Source organism: Typopeltis vanoorti, chromosome 10, assembly GCF_054136105.1.
Source record: "Typopeltis vanoorti isolate ZY-2024b chromosome 10, IOZ_Tvanoo_1.0, whole genome shotgun sequence".
Taxonomy (NCBI): Eukaryota; Metazoa; Arthropoda; class Arachnida; order Uropygi; family Thelyphonidae; genus Typopeltis; species Typopeltis vanoorti.
In genome coordinates this window covers 17,896,414-17,917,611 of record NC_143558.1, presented here as the reverse complement: position 1 = coordinate 17,917,611, position 21,198 = coordinate 17,896,414, and the positions used below count along the sequence as shown (strand labels likewise).

Genomic DNA, 21,198 nt, shown 5'->3' with positions numbered 1-21,198 from the left:
CATTGTCCACAACTGCACCTTAGATGTCAGTCCTGGATACATGGATCTGATGTCTTGTTCTACGGCATCCCAGAGAGAGATCCAATCGGATTTAAATCCAGTGACTTGGGGGACACTGGACGGTCCCAAACTTAAATGAGTGTTCCTCAAACCATGCCTGGGTGGTTGTGACTTGGTGGGGCAGCGCATTGTCCTATTGAAACAGACCATCAGCTGCCAGATGTGCAATTGCCATGAAAGTGTGTAGGTGATTAGCCAGCACATTCTGGTAGCTTGCAGCGTTTAATGACCTCTCCAGGTGCTCTAAGGGACCTAATGTGTCACATGAGAAGGCATCCCCCAAACCATCACAGAGCCACCACCTCCTTGAACAGAGCTGACTTGGCACGACGGGCCTCATGCTGTCAACCCATACCCTCTCATTAGCTTGGTACAACTGATAATGAGATTCATAAGATCACACGACTCTGGTCCACTCTGCAGAGATCAGTTTTGATGGTCCTGACACCAGGCAAGGCACAATGCCAATGATGAGTTTTCAACAGTGGTACACAATTAGGTCATCAGATCGCCATACCGTTCACTCACTGATGCTGCTTAGACCTATGACATTGAAACTGAATGTGATTTTGCTGCTACTGCCCTGTGGTTGGTCTGTTTTAGCCTGGACAGTCTACGTCAACCCTGGTCATCAATGTTGTGTGTGGTTGGCTACCACTTGCTCACTGGGCACTGGTACATCCGTTGATGGTGTACTCATGATAGACCCTTGATACAGTTGTCCTTGAGAATGCTAGGAATGGAAGTTTTTTCACTTGGCTATGCTACCAATTATATATTTGGTTTAATCCTTTATCCAAGTGTAAGCAAACGAAGTTTGTGCCTGAAGTATTTTCAGGACTGGGGCAACTTGTGGTAAAGGTGGTATAAGTTCTCATCACTTGCCTTAGTATCCCATAATGCAAAACACATCTCCTTGCAGACATGTATAATGCTATGCATTAAGGGAAGGGTCACTACCCAGACCGGTTTCGACCTTTATTGAGGTCTCGTCAGTGGGAGCCAGACCCAGAGGTCTGACTCCCATTTAACTAAGCATCATTAGTTAAATAGACTATAATCCAGTGCCACACTACTGATATTATTGATAAGTATGGTCACATCACATTTTTTTTTCACTTCCCTTAATGTTTATATATTGCATATAATAATTATTAATTTTATGCCTATTTAGCCTATTTTTGTTTAGGAGTGCCCCTTTTTTTTATGATATCGTTGTCTTTTTACTCAGTTTTAGGAGATTACTGAAGTTTTACATAGATAGATATATGAAGAATATGGGGGAAAATTAGACATACCTTTTTAGGATGTTGCTGGCTGTCTTCTCATTCAGCAGCATGTGCCAATATACATTCATCTGCTGTTTAGGAAAGGGAGGAGGTTTTGGTTGAGCAATTCCTAGAAATAAAACCTTGCATATAATATTTTTTTATTATATTTTATTTTCACAATTTACAGTTACAGTTTGATAACTCATTAAACTTCTCATCTGATCTTCCACTCCCTCTCATCCCCTGTTAGTCTCAGTTTTCAATCATAGCTAATTCTCTAATAGAGCAGTTAGTTTTATCTGTGTAGTATGCCATGTTTTTATTTCCATATTTTGTTATGCTGGTTGGCAATTTTTGTTGTAGAAAAATCCTTTCCACTTTTGTATGAAACCAGTTAACTCAACTTCAAATGAAAAACCCTATTTAAAGCTTGTTCCCATCCTAGGTCTGATTTAAAACCAGGTTTTTCCATCCAGCATTTACTGATATTGACAGACAGAGATATGGAGGTTTCCCTCAATAAACCTAAATACACTAAAACAAGAATAAACCATGGATAACCAAAAGCACCCCACCTCAACTATCCTGATAAGTTTTCAGTCTTGGTCTTGAACAATTTTTTCATATAGTTGGAAGAATGTTAATGCAAAATGTTCCACACATAAAAGGTTGCTTTTATTACATCATAACTTTTTCTATTGATCTAATACAAAAAAAAAAGTACTCTACGGATATTCTTTTATTATAGACAAGGAATCTTGAAAACATTAAAAAAAAATGTTAGTTCAGTGTCTGTGAAGCAGACATCAAAACACAGTATATCAAAATTATTGCAGTATGACTGCAGTTGTGGTCAAATTGATACCAGAGCAACATTTTAATGCATTGTGAATTGATGTCTGCATCTGTCCAGCAGCATTGGAAGCTAGCATTTATCTAACATATTCCTAAAAATAGAGAGAAAAGGCAACATCAGATGATTTTCTTGATGCTATCATTTGAGTACTCTTGAAAAAAATGGAAAAGGGTATTAACAACAACTACTTCACTAAATGGAGATACACCAGTTAATTAATAATCACTATATGAATTTTGTTGGCTAGGAGATCTGCTCCAGTGAATGCAGATGCTATGCAAGGTAGATGCAGAAGAAATCATTCAGCTAATGATTTCCCACTTTTCAAGAACTTATTCCATGTTGGAGTATGTGATATGGAACTCATTGCTATATCTACATTGAATAATGTGACTCAGATCCCCAAAATAAAATCCTCAAAATAACACCAACATTTCTTCCAATAAAAACACTGCCACATCTGAAAACACCATCATCTACAGCATCAATATTAACATTAGTGATATATACACCACCACTGCTCAACTTTAATTTTTTATTTAATTTTCTTACATGTTGTTCTTTTCAATATAGTATTTATTTTTATCCTTAAAAGTAAGTGGTCACTTCCGATTTCAGATCCTCTGTACACTCCTGTATTCTGAACCAGCATGAAGATGTCACTATCCACAATTACATAGTCGATGTGATTTTCTTATTTCCACATGAACCTGTACACATTTTTATGTTAGAATGTGATGTTAGTAATGACTGGTCTGTGTCCTGAGCATTATTTTCTCCAGATTTTCCCAAAACATTCATATATATCTGGTGGGATATACCTCCAACAAGGACCACTTTTTTTTTTTTTATGTCAGCTGCCTGCTCTAATGACTCAAAAGATTGCTACACACTTCTTCCTTAGGAGAACCTTCTTTATGAATGTGGCAAATTGTCCAATTTGCCATTTTGAAGTTTGCTGACATAACTCTGCATGAAATTTTCTTCTAATCAAGAAATTTACCTTTTTTTGATGTTATTAAAGGAAGGAGTACTATCACTACTCCTTCCTTTTTTTGATTGTTGTTGCCTGAATATAACATCCTATACTTATTACTTAGTAAGATCTCAAATGTTTTTGTCTTTAAGTAACACCTGCATAGCACTTATTCCAGTTCTTCTGCGAGTTTCATATCCTTTTCATTGAAACTTCTTATGTTGATGGTTTCTATCTTCAATTCTTCTGTTGTTAGGTGCTGAGTTTGAGTTTGTTCCAGTAGCTGACTTTTCACTGTTCATCCTTGTACCCTCAGAAAAAAAGCAGGGAGGCCTTGTTTAACTGGATTATGCCCCAGCTGGCATGAAATCTCATCATGTTGTGCCATTAGATGTATTTTGGGTTTAAGCCAACAGAGGATACAATTTGGTTGGCTATGTAATAAATTGCTAGCCCATTCTCACTTTTCAGAATCCAGTGGATACCTACTAATGGAGTGCACATTGCGAAGGTAAGGATTGGACATAAGGTCAGATTCTAGTCCATGTCATTTCTCCACATTCCTTAAAAGTTATGTGAGTCTTTCTCCCAGTTATTTGGCTTTAACACTTAAGTATATTATTTAAGAAATGCTTTTGTTTAGGCTCTTGCTGATATTATTGTTTGGATGCCTTCTTGGCATCCAAAGACTTATTGCAGGAGAACCAAACTATCCACACAATCTATCATACATCTCCTTGAAACCATTAAGCACTCGCAGCTGACTGGCAACACATTCTACTCATTCACAACTCTGTGAGCAAAAAACCTAGTCCTCACACCCCTACTAACCACACCTTTATTCAACTTCCAGGGATGACCCCTTGTTTTGGCCCCTCTAGTCAATCCTGAAACATTTCCATGAATCCTAAAAAAACCCTTTAAGTAACTTAATTATTTCTATTATATCCCCTTGTTTTCTCCTATCAGCCAATTTCTGCAATCCACACACCCTCAACTTATCGTCATAGAGAACATTCCACAGACCACTCACCTCTGAATCCTCTCCACTGCTTCCTAATCCCCAAGAAACCCAGGGGACCAGACTTGAACACAGTAATCCAGATGTGGACGTATCAAGGCCTTATAAAGAGGAATAACAACTTCCTTATCTCTACTTTTTAGTGTGTTCTTCAATAGCCAAGTAATCTTATGAGCTACTTTATCAACCTTAGCAATATGTCCTCTACCAGCACCACTGTACTCTGGCTTCATCTATTTACTGAAGTACAGTGCCATCAATATGGTACACAGCTTGTAATCTATTTATCCCAAAATGCATTACTTTACATTTCTCCACATAACTGATACCCATTATCTTTTGCCCATACTGCCAGCCTATTTAAATCATTCTCCAAGCTCTCCACATCACTTTGATTAACTATTACTCTACCTAATTTCACATCATCAGCAAACAACTGAATATTTCCTTTCAGGTTATTTATCTTAACCACATAACCAGTGTCATATCCATCCCCATGTTCTAATTTGCATAAACAGAGTTCCATGTGTTGTTCTGTCATATGCCTTTGCAGAATCCAGTAGAATCATGGATAAAGGATAACAGCTGAGATGGATAAAGGAAATGTGTAGCCATTTCCTTTATCCATCTCAGCTGTTAACTATTATATATTATTATAAAAGGTTAAAAAAAATACTAACGTGCGACCAACCCTTCACAAAGCGATGTTGCCCCTCATACAGTATCATATTCTCACCCATCCAATCTTGAATTCTCTTTCTGATCAAATTTTCCAGTACTTTTATCACCATGCCTGAGATACTGATTGATCTATAATTTGCTACTGCAGTCTTAGAACCTCCCTTATGCAAGGAAATTATTTTTCCCCCTTTCCACTCCCTTGGAACTCTACCAGAGCTGAGATTTAAATTAAAGAGCCTAGTCAGAGGCATTGCTTTTTCCCTTGTACATTGTCAGCAAGCCCAAGCTGATATCCCATCTACTCACTGCTGTATTTATATTGAGATTCTGCAATATCCTAAGAACCTCAAATTCATCCACATCAGTTTGTCACATATATTGCATCAGTAACCTCACTTGGATGATATTCCCTTGCAAAGTGGTCACTCAGTAACTCAACTATTTTATTCGCTTCTGCCACCTCATCACGATCAGCACCAAGGTTAATCTTCCATGGTCATTCTTCCTCTTACTTGCCACATAACAAAAGAATTCTGGAATTTCCTTTGGCCTACTCAGCTAGATTCTTCTCGTTATATGATTTTGCCTTCCATTTCATGCTGGTTACCTTTCTTTCCTGAGCCCTGTTCATGAGTTTGCTGATCACCTTTCTGTTTATATACCCTCCACAGCATTTTCTTCTTCTGCAACTCATTCTTAATGATATTACTCATCCATCTAACTCCTACCTGATTAACCCTCCTTACCTTAGGTATACAATTTAATATTGCTTTCTCTAGTTGCCCCTTAACTATCTCCCATGCACTACTAACATCCTTCCTTGTGGTGTTTTATGCCGTGGTAAAGATTTAAGCATGTCATAATCACTTGACTTGTAGTTCCACAAATATCCCTTCTTGACAGAATATTCCTCATGTTTTACAGTCTCCCAAATCAAGACTGCTTGGTCACTTTCATCAATCAGAGGCAGTTTGGCCACCTTGATTATGGATAGTTCTTCTGATCTTATAACCAGGTTGAATAATCTTGCATTCCTAGCCCCCCCCCCCTCCATCACATACTGCTTCAAGTAATTATCTCTCAGTAGGTGTATAAATTCCATTTCCTTCCTGCCATGTGATGTTTTCCCTTCCGGTCTATATCCCATAGTTGATGTCCCCCATAATAATCACTCTATCTGCACTCATTGTACTAATTTGCCGATGCATGTCTTCCAGATTATTCATGGAACTTCCTGGCTTATAGCAACAACCAACTGTATATTTTGTCTTACTGGTTTTGATCTCACAGCAGACTGCTTTAGATGAACAGCCACCCTCCTGCTCAGAGCCATTGCCAGATTAGATCGTACCCTGAGGCAAAGAATTAAATATTGCCCCTGATGGATTATAAGACAAAAATATAAGAAAATCTCCAATTGCTATTTTGTTTTTATTACAAGTGAAACATTAATGCAAATCAATTACATAATAATATTAAATGTTTGCTCTAAAGGGATATTGTGCAATAAAATAATTTAAAGCTCTTCTAAATTTAAATTATAATTTAATTAAAAATAAATGGGTTCTAAAATGTTTAGTTTTAGTATGTATAACTATAATTTTTTTATTATTAAAATATAATAAGCACATAAACTAAACGGCGTGTATTTGTAAAATATCTTGTTGCCGTAATACGGTACCTATCATAATATGGCTGAATGAGTGCCCTTATTAAGTGGCGCCATGAGGCAGGCTGCCTCTATGTTACACCCTGTCAACAGTACCGCTCCTGCTTATCTCCTAATCTTTTTGGTCACAATTCATCTGCTACCATCAGCATCACCCCTTCCCCATCCTATCATCTCTATCTTCCTCGAAAATAATAAATCCTTGACATTCTATCCGCTGTTAGCCACGTTTCACTAATGCCTATAACTTTTGGCAAGGTTGCACTAGTCAATGCCCAAAACTCTTCCATCTTATTCCCGATACTGCTTGCATTAGTATTGAGGGCGAGAAAAACCTCAGTCTTCAGAAGAATGATATGAATAAAAAAGGACAGAAATAACTGTCCTTTTTTATTCATATCATTTTTGTTATTTGCCTCTACATCTCCAAGGTTAACTTATCCCCTTCAAATCCTAGTGACCATATCTGAAGAAGCACAGCAATCCACAATGATTCCATTGCATAAAGTCCTGATCACCACTCTTCTATCTCTGTTGGTCAGGATTCTTCTCAGTATTGCATCACTTGTCTTGGTTACCTTCACCACTTTGCAATATACCCCCTAAACTTCAAATTTCTCTCAGTCATCATTCCAAGATCTAGTACAGTTCCACCAACAGAGTATGCATCCTTCCGTAGGCAGCCCCCAGAACTTCACAACTTCATTTAGTTCAATTTTTTTTTTTAAGTATAGCAATAGCTATACTTCATGATAAAAAAAAAAAAATGGAAGAGAACTGTGAAGTGTTATTAACTATTCCTAATCTGGATAGGTCCAATGGCTTACATTTATCATGTTTATAGAATTTATTTAAGTTTTACACAAAAAAAAAAAAAAAACATGATTAGTTTTATTAGACTAAGTTAGTTGATTGTCCACATAGAACATTTTTCTTGTAAATTTTATTAAAAAGCAAAAATTACATCAGATGTTCTCTCTTTCAAGATAGATATTTTACCAATTTATAAAACTGACCTTTATATTGTTCTAAAGTGCCATTACTTTCATTGCTGAGCTCTTACTTTTGTGCTGTTTTCTTGATAAGATCTTAGAATGAGAATTCAGTGATATATATCAGTGGCGTCCTGTGCCCATTTAGGTGTGTGTGTGCTGTCATGTGGCTTATGCAACCCAGGCTACCAAAAGACTTCAATTTGACCATAAGATTGCATTTTTATTGATGTATGAAAGTTAAGAGTGCATAGCGTGTCAGCGCTCATCTTAATTGGTCCAATGCAATTAATTGTAGGATAACTGTGATTACTTTAATTTATCAATTAATAAAATTTTAAATATGGAAAGCATAAAGGTGAAATGAGCAATAGCTATACTTCATGCATGCTGTTTATGCGAGAAGCAGAAAAAGTTTACGTTTCATGGTGAGATTAGATTATCATTGACAAATACTAGAGTGAAACAAGGATAATTTAAATTTTGATGTGATTTTTAAATACAGCCATATATATGCACAAAAATCGGAAAACGTTTGGGAAATTATTATTTTTCTGGATTGAACAAAAGACAGGCTAAATTAACTCATTCTACTTATTTATACACAAATTCCAACTTCCTTCGACTATAATCATATAATCTGCAAAAGCTCTGGCAGAAAATGGGACATTCAGTAGATCTTCAACACTCTTTCCCATTGTAAATATGGACAAAAAAGTTATAAATTATTTATAGAAAATTACTTGTCTATATTGGTGTCCTAAACACGTCAGTTTGCACTTCGCACTCGCAACAGAGATGAATCTCAGAAAACAAAAAACATCAACTCATGACAAGTCAGAACATTGAGCTGGATTGGTTAACACAATAATCAATCACAGGCACTGATTTCTGGGTGCTTTTGACTCCGTTCACACCCTTCCTCATCTTCTGTACTTTAAAACCACTGGAACACTAAGAATTTGACCCACTGCACCATCTGTATGTCTGTTCAAAGGGCTCAAAGGTAACTGCACACCCAGGGTAATTAACATGAATGTGATGCAATATTTATGCATCAGAAAGTGTCCTCTTCATGAAGCATTAGTCTATTGTATTTAATTTTAGGAATCACACAAGCCAGGAAACAATTAGAGCCAAGTCTTTAACAGGAATAAATGCAGAAATATAATATTTGGTTATATTACTATTTCCATGGGTATTGTTGGATCCTACTTCGTCTTAATTTATACTTTGGATCCGACATTTAGTTATTACGATGTTCTTAACCTAAATAATAGTTGCTACTTGATTTACTTGATTTCTAATACAAATATAGAGAAAATTTATATTTATAGACTGTGCCACTCTATATCTGGATTAGTTCAAGAATTGACAATAAATCAACCTTCAACTATTTCTCCTTAAAATATATACTGGCCGAGTATATTTAACTTACTTAATTCAGCCGCTTTGGTTCGAATATTTTATGAATGGTGCAGTAAAAGAGATTCAGGCAAAATACAACTTTTGATTAACAAAAACAAACATTTAATTTTAGAATCATAAATTTTACACTTAAATTCAAATCAGTAATTAAGATATCACAAACATTGTAACTTCTGATAAATTCAATCATACAACTCAGACAATGATAAATCTGTTATCTCTAAAATACAGTCTTCTCATAGTTCTTTAAGTTCCAAATACAACAAAAATTGCAGTAATACCTCTTCACAAACAAATACTTTTAAATTTACACTTTAGCTAACTTCCTCAATAGTTACTGTTAGTATAAGGAAATTCTAGGATGAAACTCTCACACTTTTCTGTAAAGGAATATTAATGGTCGGAATAATCTTCTATCTTCATCAACTTATACATAAACACTTTTTATAACCATAAACACTTTTAACAATAAACGGCACTCTTTTAAAATAATTCTAAGCAATAACTGAATTAATCGTCAGTCACTATACACATAAACAAACGTTCTTGCATAAAGTACTACTGATCACTCATGAAATAAGGCAACACACAATAATTCCTTAACTTTAAGTTTTATATGCACAGTTGTTCATTCCTCCAGCATTCGATTAATTCTTTAGGCACTATAATTCTAAGCATAGCTAACGGTAAACTTCAACTTTACAGCTCTAATATTCTCTAGAAACTTCGTAATTTGCTTCAAGGTTCCGTATGTCCTTGAAAAGTCGGCGCTGAAATTAAATCTCAATTCAAGTATCACTAGTCTATTTAATAGTCTCTTAGCTGTTTTCCGTAGCTATAATTGTTATTCTACAACTTATTAGCTAACTGCTTCTTGACTAGTAGACTTTATTAGCTGCTTGAGTGACTTGCCGACTCGCTATTATCGCACTGTGATTCCGGAATGCCGAATGCTCCGATTCCAACCTAATGCCAATCCCTCTCTAATAAATCTCTAATGCTTCCTCTTTTCCAGCGTTCCTCGCTTTTTATATCCGTTCTTCCCGCCTAATTTCTTCTCGTGATCTCTTTAACTAATTCCTTTTTAGTAAACTTTCAGTTTTCTCCCCACGTTCTGTTCCAAAAACGTGCTCGTTCACTTACATACGTTTCCATGACAACCAAACAAAATATAATAAAATTGAGGTATTGCATAACGCTAAACTTTCACAAACAGGAACAAATAAAGAATATTTATATTTCAATTAATGCGTAGTTAAAATATCAAATACAAGTTCTTATGTTAATATAGCAATAAATAAAATAAACTTAATAATATTTAAATACAGTCTTTTCATTATCAATACATATATCTTTGATTAAATAATTAGATATTAGACAAAATTAAAGTAGTTATATGAATATTAAATTGTAAAATAAGTTGTGTACATTAAATAATATTTACAAGTCTAGGCTTTGTGATGGAAGATCATGTTGGATTCTGAAGCAAATAATAATTACTCCAATCTCTATATATTCAGAATCCAACAGTATGCACCACACACCCATAATATACATCCCTGATATATGTATATATATATATATATTTTTTTTTTTTTTAAGTCAAAGAATTGCTTACAAGTTTGTCATCGTTCTACTTTAAAGGGAAGATTTTCTTTAAACATAGAATTGCCAGTCATAAACTTATGATACATGTTATTCTTGCTTGTCAACTATTCCAGAGTATTGTTTAAGTTTTGTAAGATAATAATTCAAATAGGAAATGATAGAATTTTCTTGTTCCCTATGGCTAATTCAGAAAGAGAGAGAGAGAGAGAGAAAATGAAGAAACAAGTTACTTGGAAATTGCATTTGCTGCTTCATATAGAATAGTTACTAATTGAGTTTTTTGAAGTGATCCTTTTTCAGTTGAATGAAAAAACTTTTTGCAAATGATTAACTGTGTAATTAATGTCATTCTGTCTGAGCCCAAGGATAAAATTATTCCTTATTTCTTGAAATAGAAAGTGTGCATAATGTGGCCCAGTAAATGCTTGTGTTAGAATACTTAAAATACATACGTATATGAAATTTTGTATTTGTTTTGTTGTTTATTAAAACGTTTTAGTTTCTGATGTTTGAAGACTCCATTATCTTAATTAGTACTGTTGATTGATCAAATTTAGTGTTGTTTTTTTTTAAGAATTTATTCTAGCAGTGCTGGCTGAATGGTGTAGCAATGTGGGCAATTTTTGAATATTTTGGGGAGCAATTAGAAAATGACGTTGCATTCATCACCTCCCGATATACTCAAAAAAACTCACCATTGTCGATGTTGCAACCCTGACTTTCTGAGAAAAAAAAGCTGACGTCACTAGCACAGCAGTCAACATAAATACAGTATCAAGAAGAACTCTCAGAAAAGCAAAATGATGAGTCTAAGAAATTTATTTAAGATAAAAGGAACAATGGCATGGCTTTCTGACGAGACAGAAACGAAATACCGAAATTCAACTAGTTTTGCAAAAAAATATGTTGCCTTTCCCATTGTCATATTTAGTTGAATGCGGCTTTAGTGCTCTAAATGACTTGCTACTGAAAAAAAGAAATCATCTGGATATCATAAACCATGGAGATTTGAGATTGAAAATTACTAAATTAGTAATTAATACCTCAAATAAAAACTCTTTGCAGCAGACATCAAGCTCAAGGATTGCATTAACTTGGATTTTATTTTCCCGAGTTCAGTTCGATTTATGTTTTATAATATACAAAGTGTAATATAAAATTTATATTCATTGAAGAAAGTCAAATTAAAAACAGTTTTACCTATGTTCCTTTTTTAATTAAAGTACATATTTATATTATACTTTTTCAGAACTTGGCTGACTATTATGCTAGAGGGGGGGGCATCAAAATCTTTGAGGCATTGAGGTGGGGAATGATCCAAAAAAAAAGTTGGGAAACACTGGTGTAGGCTGAGTGGTTGGAGCTCTTAACTCTAACCAGCTGTGAATTTAATTCTTATAGTTGGAATTGCAGGAAAGAACCTACTTATATAGATACCTTCTTCATTGCTATTGTGGTTGATAAAGAAATTAAAGCTCAAGAAGTGTTAATATACTGTAGGTTTTGCAACATTTTTATATGGAATTGCTATCGATTTCATTTTTTATATGGAATTGATAGCAGAAAATGAATATACTAATTTTCATAAAGCATGTTGTTTTGAGCATGGAATGGCACTGCATATTCTGTGAACACTAATATTAATGGACAAAAATAACATAATTTGTAAATAAGTTAATGGTGCAGGTTACATTTAAAAATAGCAAATTGGTAATAAAGTCTGATAAAAACACATTGGAAATAGAAGTTCTATCATATTGAACCTTCAATCTGTCATAGGGAACACTAAAGAAGGATAGACTGAGGTTGATTATTGATCAATTTTTTGGGTATTTCATCCTGGAAAAGCAAGTTTTATTATTAGAGAGAGAGAGAGAGATGGGAAGGATTCAAAGGTTAGAAGCATGAATAAAATGTATTTTGAACACTAAATATTCTGGAAGTCAATAAGACAGTAGGACTTGTTGGGATTTTGCCTCATTTTAAGAAAACATGCTAAGGAACTGACAGCTCTGTTGACCTGACTGTTTATTGAAAATCCAGCTATGAAAAAGATGCACATGAAAAAAGGAAGGTAAAATAGTGCCATTGCTTGGTGTGGGGGGGGGATCAGAATGGAGTTGTTAAGATTTGGGAGAAACCAGTGAGAGGTGTATACAAAATTAGACCAATGGCAGTAATATTATATGTGAGGATCAGCATGGATTCATTTAAGGACATACTTGTTTCTCACTAGCTTTTATAATTTACAAAGGCATTGATGATAGGATGCTACATCATAAACTAATATTTAAATTGCAGCACATGGATTTAGATAGCAAGTTATTGGATTGGTGATTGGCTGTATGATAGATATCAGGGAGTTGAGTATGGGTGATTGGTATCGAGGAAGAAGGGGATTCCACAGGACTCAGTACTTAGACCTCTACTGTTTGACTATGTTATTGGCATTGTTACTGGATTGGATTGCAGAGGTGGAGGATATTCAGTTATATGCACATGATGTGAGGCTAATTGGGGTTATTAGTGAGAGTGTTAATGTTGTGGTGGGTTTAAATAAGCTGGACAGGTGAGCAAATTAATGTGGATATCTGTTTCATGCATTGAAATGTAAGTTGTTGAAATTCGGGATCCAAGAATAGGTGGTTACATGTTCTATTTGTACTATACTAGAAAAACTGGAGGAGGTAAGGGATCTTAGAGTGATGATCGATGCAAATTTAAAGTCCAGGTGACATATTACAAAAGAGATTCAAGTCTGAACACAGAGGACTCCAATACTAAGGATTTTGACCATCAGAGATATGACTGGTGATTCCATTGTATAAAACCATGACCACAAATCACACCACATCTGAAGAGACAGATAACAAAAATTCTATCAGGACTGTATAATGTTAGCTATGAGGATAGACTAAGTGCATTCAAACCACAGAGTTTGGTAAATTGAAGAAGTGATATGATTGAGATATTTTGAGAAGTACTTACAGGATTGACACTGGGAAGATCTTTTGTATGTTGGTAGAACAAGGGAAGGAACAAAGAAAGGGATCATCACTGGAAGTTGCAAATAGAAGTCATGAGTAAGAGGATGAAAAGTGGCTTTTTTTTGAATGAAGGTTGGTTGGACTGCAGATTGCATTGCCTGATAAGGTGGTAAAAGCATGTATGATGAGCAAATTTAAGGAATGGCATTATGGATTTTGTGCTGTCTAAGATAGGCCTCCCACAATGAGTCTACAAAAATTTTGTTTTATGAGTTAAAAAATAGTGGCTGAGTGATTTTTAGTGAAATTTTATTTTATTGATTTTCTGATTATTTTATTTGATTTTCTGATATTAGTTGATGAAATAATATGCACAATGTATGTTTAATTTTATCAAATGCTCTTAACTGTAATACAGTTTTGAGGAAAGATCAAGATCTTTGAAGACTATTGTTCAAAATCACAAAGATCTTACTACCTTTGAAAAATTTGCTGCCAGTGTCTATTCACCAGCTCCACCAAAATCTCTTCAAGCTGCTAGAATTCCTGGTAAGTGGTTTATTTAAATACTGCAGTTTTATATTCCAAGTATTTGAGATTATGTATCCAGTCCACTGTTCTGATAATCAAACCCATATAGAATGCAGTTTAAATATCAATTTTTCATCTAATATCCTGTCAAATGCTTTTGAAAAATCCAAAAATATCACAGTCTATGCCTTAACAAATTCATGCTGGCATGCATAAATGATTTTGACCTCATCTTCCCAGTTCTGTATATGAGTTCTTGCCAATTTTTCCTAAATCTTAACAACTACAGTAGAATGACAAACTGGTCTGTAGTTTTATACTTTCATTTTACCACTGTTGTTATGCAGTGGCACTTTCTTACTACATTTCCACTTCTCAGAAGTTAATGGTATGGTCAGATCCTTAGCACAGTACCTGGCAAAATCCCTGTAGTTCCTTTACATATTGACATCTAGAGTGCTCAGTATTCAGAATACATTCACTTCTAATCCTTCACTTCTGCTTATCCCTCTAGCAATAGTGCTTTATCATAATGGAACACTCTAATAAAGTGATCATGAAATGGGTCAAAAACTGTATCATCTGCATTAGTCACCTGAGTCCCATCTCCCTCCAGCAAGGTAATCTGTCCATATTAATTTTTCTTCCTACTGCCCATACAGCAAAAACATTCCTTGAAATTCAACTTTGTTTTGAGTTTGCAGCATTAGTCTTCTCTCATATTGTAATGTTTCTCTCCTTACTATACTAGTCACCTCCCTTTGAGGTATATAGCCTGCACTGCTGCCAACAATTTCTTCTTACCAATCTCCCATGCACTTACTGACTTTTCTTCCAATTCTTTCATCCATTCAATTTCTATCAGTGTTAGAACATCGTCCTCATTAATCAAGTATCACTGATACTAGCAATCATCAGTAAAACATCAGTCAATGTCACATACTCATTCCCCTTTATTCCTGATGCTCCTGATATTTATATATCGGGAGCATTAGGAATTAAAAAACCAGTACTTTGTCAGTATCCACAAAGCTATTATTATTCTTTGTAGACTTCAGTTAGCTCTCTGCTGTAGTATACACCCTCTCATTTCTCAAGCCACTATCCCCACAAGGCCATCCTTGCTACCTTCCACCCTTACAACTCTAGTTTCCCTTGCACAGAAAACAACAGTCTCTCCAAATGCCTGCATTCTTCTGTCTTTAAATGTAATCCATCTCTTGCATACAGCTCCTTTCTGTCTTCAAACATACTCCAAGCAACCTGGTTTTCTATTCCAGACCTCTCTTCCTACACATTTTCACTGTCACCTCATTTATTATCACTTCTCTTCCCTTACATGTCACATTATCATATGGAGACAGCACACTATCTATCTCTCACATATTTCTGCTGCATAGCCTCAAGCAACAGTCTTAAATCTCTTGCTGCATGATTCATGCTGCCTCTCAGGTTATTCTTACCAACCAATCACTGTCTTCTCTTCTACATTTTTGAACTCCCTTTATTGCCACCACCATACTCTGTCTCTCTGTCATTCCTTCAGACAACCGCTCTTCTTTCACTCTACTCTGCACACCCTGAATCATCAAATTCCGTACATGACACTCCTTGCAGCTTGATTCACTCTTCTTGCTGTCATCCTTGTCCCTTTCTGCTTCACTTTCTCTCTATCTCTTCCCTCCCTCCTTTCATTCTACCTCTTTTCTCTCATCTCTCCATCCCTTGCTCCCATGCACTCTTGAATTTCTCCTATTTCTTCTCTTGCCCTGCCTCTTCCATTCTCTTGTCTTGTTCTCCTTGCACTAGCTAACCTCTCTAGTATAGTGATCCTTTCATTCATCCTTTTCAACTCAGTTTTCATATTGTCCACTTCCCTTCTCAGCAGTTTCATTTCTCTGTATGCATACACATTTAATGCTACACATCAGGCACAATCATGGCCATCTGTCAAAACATCTGCCACATTCGATCTGAGATCAAATGCATAAACATCTCTTTCACTGTCTCTTCACTATCTAACACACTGCTGTTTTCTACAAGTTGGTACTTACTCATTTCCAACATACTACCTCTGCTGCTAGTAAAGCCCAAGACAGTAACATTGAAGTCACCCAGCACTTCCCACTACATATATTTAAGGCACACATACACATTCCTGTTCCTCACCTGTCACATTTTTAAACCATGAGATGTGTACCCTGCCACATGAGTAGCATACTGTGAAATCCTCAACTGTGCTATGAATAATGTAGTCTTTAATTGGTGGCAAGCTGGGTGACAATGTGGTAGCTGTTATGATACATATGATCACAGTTAGATACAATGAAGGGACAATAAAGTTGTACCAAAAAACCACATCAGTCATACAAAAAAAAAAAAAAAAAATAGTGTTTCAATGGGACAAACTTAACAACTGGCATTAGTAAAGATTTCATAAATAATCCTCCATTAATACTAATGCTTATCTTTTTTAATGCCACACATCGACATATGATTTCTTTAACTAAGCTTGCAAGCACCTGGAAAAATATTGGTAATACCATCATCCTTAATTTCCTGATATGTACATTCAAAGGGTGTTCAGGCTACTATGACAGCACTACACGATTAAGTTTACACTATTATTAATCTCTTGTCAACATTTTTACTCTAAATCAATCTATTACTTGTCAGTACTCCAGAATTGTCATATCTATTTCTTGCTTCAAGGCACTTCTGACTGAATTAATCCACTTAGACTTCGGTCTTCTTCTGGGTCTCTTTCTTGCCATCATTTGCTAACCTTTCCTCGTGCAGTTCCTTTCTAATTTCTTCCTTTTTAATATGATTCTGCCATCTGCTCATTCCAAAAATTTTTCTCAGAACTCTCATAACTGTGGTCTATAGTAACTTAAATCTGGTTTGAACACTGTCTTGTATAATACTCGTTTGGTGTTTTGGCTAATTTCTCCCTTATTCCATATAAATTTATTCAACTGGCTCCCCACAATACCAACTTTACATATGCTGTTGTCTATTTCCAAATTTAATTTATCATCTTCATTAAAATTTGTGCCTAAATAGCTGAAATATTTTATTTGTTCTATAGTTCTACATTGAAAATGTAGCAGCTGAAGTTTTCTATGTTCCTACCTGTTTTCATAGTTTTTGGTCTTTTATTGCTGATTTTAATGCCAAATTTTTTACAGTTGTTATTCAATTTAATTAGAGAATCCTGAAGACTTGCACTGGATGTGTTTAGGAGTACATCATCTGCATAAAGCAAAGAACTAAGTTTATCTTTAATTCTAATATCAGTTTTAAAGCCACTTTCTTTCATAATGCAATCCATATAGATGATGACTAAGAGTGGAGATGATGTGCATCCTTGTCTTATCCCTGATTTACATTAAACTGTCTTCCAGATTTAATTTAATGATATTACCAACACCACTAGTAATGCTATTTATGAATATCTTACCTTCAGTTACTGAAGCATTCATTCTCAGGCTTAGTTATAATAACAGTATGATCACAGTGATATACAATTTATTTAATTAGGGGTGTTGTTTTCTGAAAACTATGCCTTACAGAATATTACAAATATAAATTAATTATCTTTGCAAGAAACTACCAAAGACATGAATAAACTGCCATCCTTTACCAAATATAAAATTTTAAGTTAGTATCCTAAAGCCCTTATCCTAAGGGCTTTAGGATACTAACTTAAAATTTTAACTATCTTAATATTAACTTAATAAAGTACTTACTTCTTTTACCAGTTGTGTTGTGGTGAGCCATTAAATCTTCAAAGTAATATCCCATGTAAAGCTTTGTTCCAAACAGAAAGCAGTATAGAATAGTTCTTCCAATTTCTGAAGTGCAGCTGAGAACTGGGGGGGAAGGAAAAGAGGCCCTGTTTCTAAATCTTTGTTCATGTTCAAAAAGTTAGACATTCCACATTACTCACATATTAGGAAATTGACAGAATTGAGTTTTATTTTTTGCATGCACATAAACAAGATCAACTAGCACACTTGTCATAGAAACAGATTTTTTTTATATATAGTCTGTATAAGCTAAAAAAGATTTGGTTAAATTTTAAGGTAATCTATAAAAATTCATGAAAGAAGATTAGTTATGAGGGGTAAGGAAATGGCAATTTATGCATTTACTTAGAGATAATTACCTAAAACAGCATGTGTTAGAAGGTACTAAGGGTTTAAGAGTATTAGATCTTGCAATGGCTTAGAAACTTTGTTCATAACCACAGTAACAATTTTGCATCTGCTTGGCAAGAAATTACACTATATTGACCTGAAAGGTGGATAATCATGGGTCGTTCTCAAGTAAAAGGGGTATATGTGGAACTACAAAGGTGGTGATTATGACAAACTCAGGAGACAGCTTGAAGTAGTAAAAGAAACTGTAAGGGAAGGATGTTTATACTAGTGCTTGGAAAATGGTCAAGAAGTTTTTGAGAAAAGCATTATTTGACTTGCATACCCAAAGGTGAGGTATGCATGATGGATAAATAGCATCTTTAAGCAGGAGCTGCAAAAAAAAATGTTCAAGGGGATATATTATTATTATTATTATTATTATTATTTGACACCTCCAGGGAGTCCAAAGACTCATCGAGGGAGAGTGTGCCAACAGCATCGAACGATTGGTCCCCTTTCAACTACTTACCATGCTCAAACTTACTTAACTGAGTCATTAGTAGCAGAGGCTCTACCAATCAACCAACCTTTCCTGGCATATATAAGAAAAATAGTAATCAGCAGACTCATGAGCAGTACAAAAGTGCAAGCAAGAAGGATGCCTAGCATGGTAAGAAAGGCCATATCATATTATGAGGGAAAGTTAGTTGAGATGGTCAAAGGAAATCAGTGTTCTTTTGCTTATAGCAAATGTGCAGATGCCACTCTTGGGTCGAAAGGATTTAAAGAGTACCTTCCAAACCACACACGCTTTAAATCCTTTCAACCCAAGAAGAAGATGCAAAACTTCCACCTTCTTTGGTTGAAAACATTCCTTCCCCACTCAGTCACATTCATTTGCTGTCTGCATCGCTCCCCTAATGCCACTAACCACTCTGAGCTCTTTAATTTCCTCTCCTTAAAAATTGATTTTCTCCAGTCCCACTTTCCTAACAGTAAAATCATCCTCTTAGGAAATTTTAATGTCCACAACACCAACTGGCTTTCCTCCTCCAGTTGAACAAATCTTGCAGGCAGAGATGCTGCCTGCAACTTTTGCTATCACTAACAACTTTACACAAATTGTTCACATGCTAACCAGAATATCAAATAATCTGAACCACTCCCCAAACACCCTAGATCTCTTCCTCAATAATGACCCTTCCAAATACAGAGTGAGTGTAGTGCCCCACCCCAGGTAATTCCGACCGCAGTCTAGTGCTCATCTTATCCCCTATGTAACAATGCTTACATAGCCACTCCCATACAAGAGTAGTTTGGCATTATAATAGTGCCAAGTGGGACAGCCTCTGTGACTTCTATACTACCTCATTCCCATGGTTGGACTATTGTTTCTGGCCTTCCAACCCAAACATATGCATCGAATGTATCACCAAAGTAATCCTCACTGACATGAAAACATACATTTCCCACACTACTATGAGGTGCCATCCCCTAACTAAACCCTTGTACAGCCTTGGCACATCTTTTGGAGATGTGCCAAGGCTGTACAAATGAAAAATCAAGCATACCACAACTGGCTTACATCAAGAACTTCATCCTCCTTTAGTGCTCATACTCAAGCTCGAAATAGATTCAAGAAAACTATCAATGCTTCCAAAACAGAGTTTGAAAGAGCAAAAAAGCAGGAAACTTGCAGCCTGTCCAGATAACAGCAAAACTTTTGGCCTTTTGCCAAAGCAATTTGTCCTAACTTTTGCCCCAACACTATTCCCACCCTGTCATACCTAGATGGCTCTATTGCATCATCACTCACAGAAAAAGCCAATCTCCTGGTTTCACACTTTGCCTCCAATTCACACATAACTGACGATAGTAAATGTCTCCAAACCATTCCAGATGCCCAACATACAATGACCCCTATATCCTTTTGCCAGAAAGAGATCAGAAAAATATTGTCCAAATTAGACGCAAAAAAAAGTCTACTGGCCCTGATGGCATTCCTCCAATTGTCCTGAGGGCTTGCATCAGAACTGACTCGTATCCTATGTTGCCTGTATGTACTGTCTTACTCCACTGGTATCTATTCCACAGCCCGGAAATTAGCCTATATTCATTTCTAAGCAGCGCAACAAATCACTGCCGTGTAACTACTGCGCTATCTAACTCACCTCAATCCTATTGAAATTAATGGAGGAAACTATCAATTCCCAACTCCTACACTACCTTGAAGGCACTCAACTAATAACGACAACCAGTATGGATTCCATTGCTGCCAATCAGCAGGAGATCTACTCACATATATCACCCATCTCTGGACAAATGCCATGGAGAAATTTGATAAATCTCAAGTAGTTGCACTTGATGTCTCCAAAGCTTTTGACTGGGTCTGGCACAAAGGCTTACTAAGCAAACTCTCATCATTTGGTCTGTCTCAGGATTTCTGCAGTTGGATTACCAGCTTTCTTCTGAATGCACACCACTTATCTGTGATGGTGGATGGTTCCTTATCCTCTCACCATTAACTAATGCCTGGGTTCCACAAGGATCTGCTCTCACACCAACCCTATTCCTTCTATATATCAATGGCCTACTTTAGTTGACCTCCAACTCAGTACACAGTTTTGCAGATGACAGCATATTCTGAATACAATGCATAGGCTTTTAAATCAAATGTAAACAAGTTTTTCCTTTCCCAACCCACTACCCATATACGGTAGTAATATGCTATAGGTTGACTCAACATAAAAAATAAATAAATAAAATAAGAGGAGGAATGATTGTAAAAAGAAAACTTTAATGAATGCCAGTAGTAGGAGAGTTAGCAGAAGAAATAGATGAATTACTGAGTGATCACTTTTTTAAGTAGATGTCATCCATGTGGTGATATTGCAATTACTGACTTAATAGACATTGATATGAGATTAGAGGTAAATGAATTGAAGAGGCTTAGTGTAGTAAAAAATCTCATTG

The 21,198-nt window shown here is 35.6% G+C and overlaps 1 protein-coding gene across 6 annotated transcripts in view; it reads left to right on the top strand.

Annotated features, from left to right (window-relative positions):
- Window positions 1-21,198, top strand: part of LOC150102202 (ral GTPase-activating protein subunit alpha-1) — an 800,562-nt gene that overhangs the window by 744,000 nt on the left and 35,364 nt on the right. For all 6 annotated transcript variants that reach the window (XM_090398990.1, XM_090398987.1, XM_090398991.1 and 3 more), the window contains one exon: window positions 13,968-14,098. In XM_090398990.1, coding sequence (XP_090255116.1) covers window positions 13,968-14,098 — 131 coding nt within the window. The remainder of the gene's footprint in view (window positions 1-13,967; window positions 14,099-21,198) is intronic.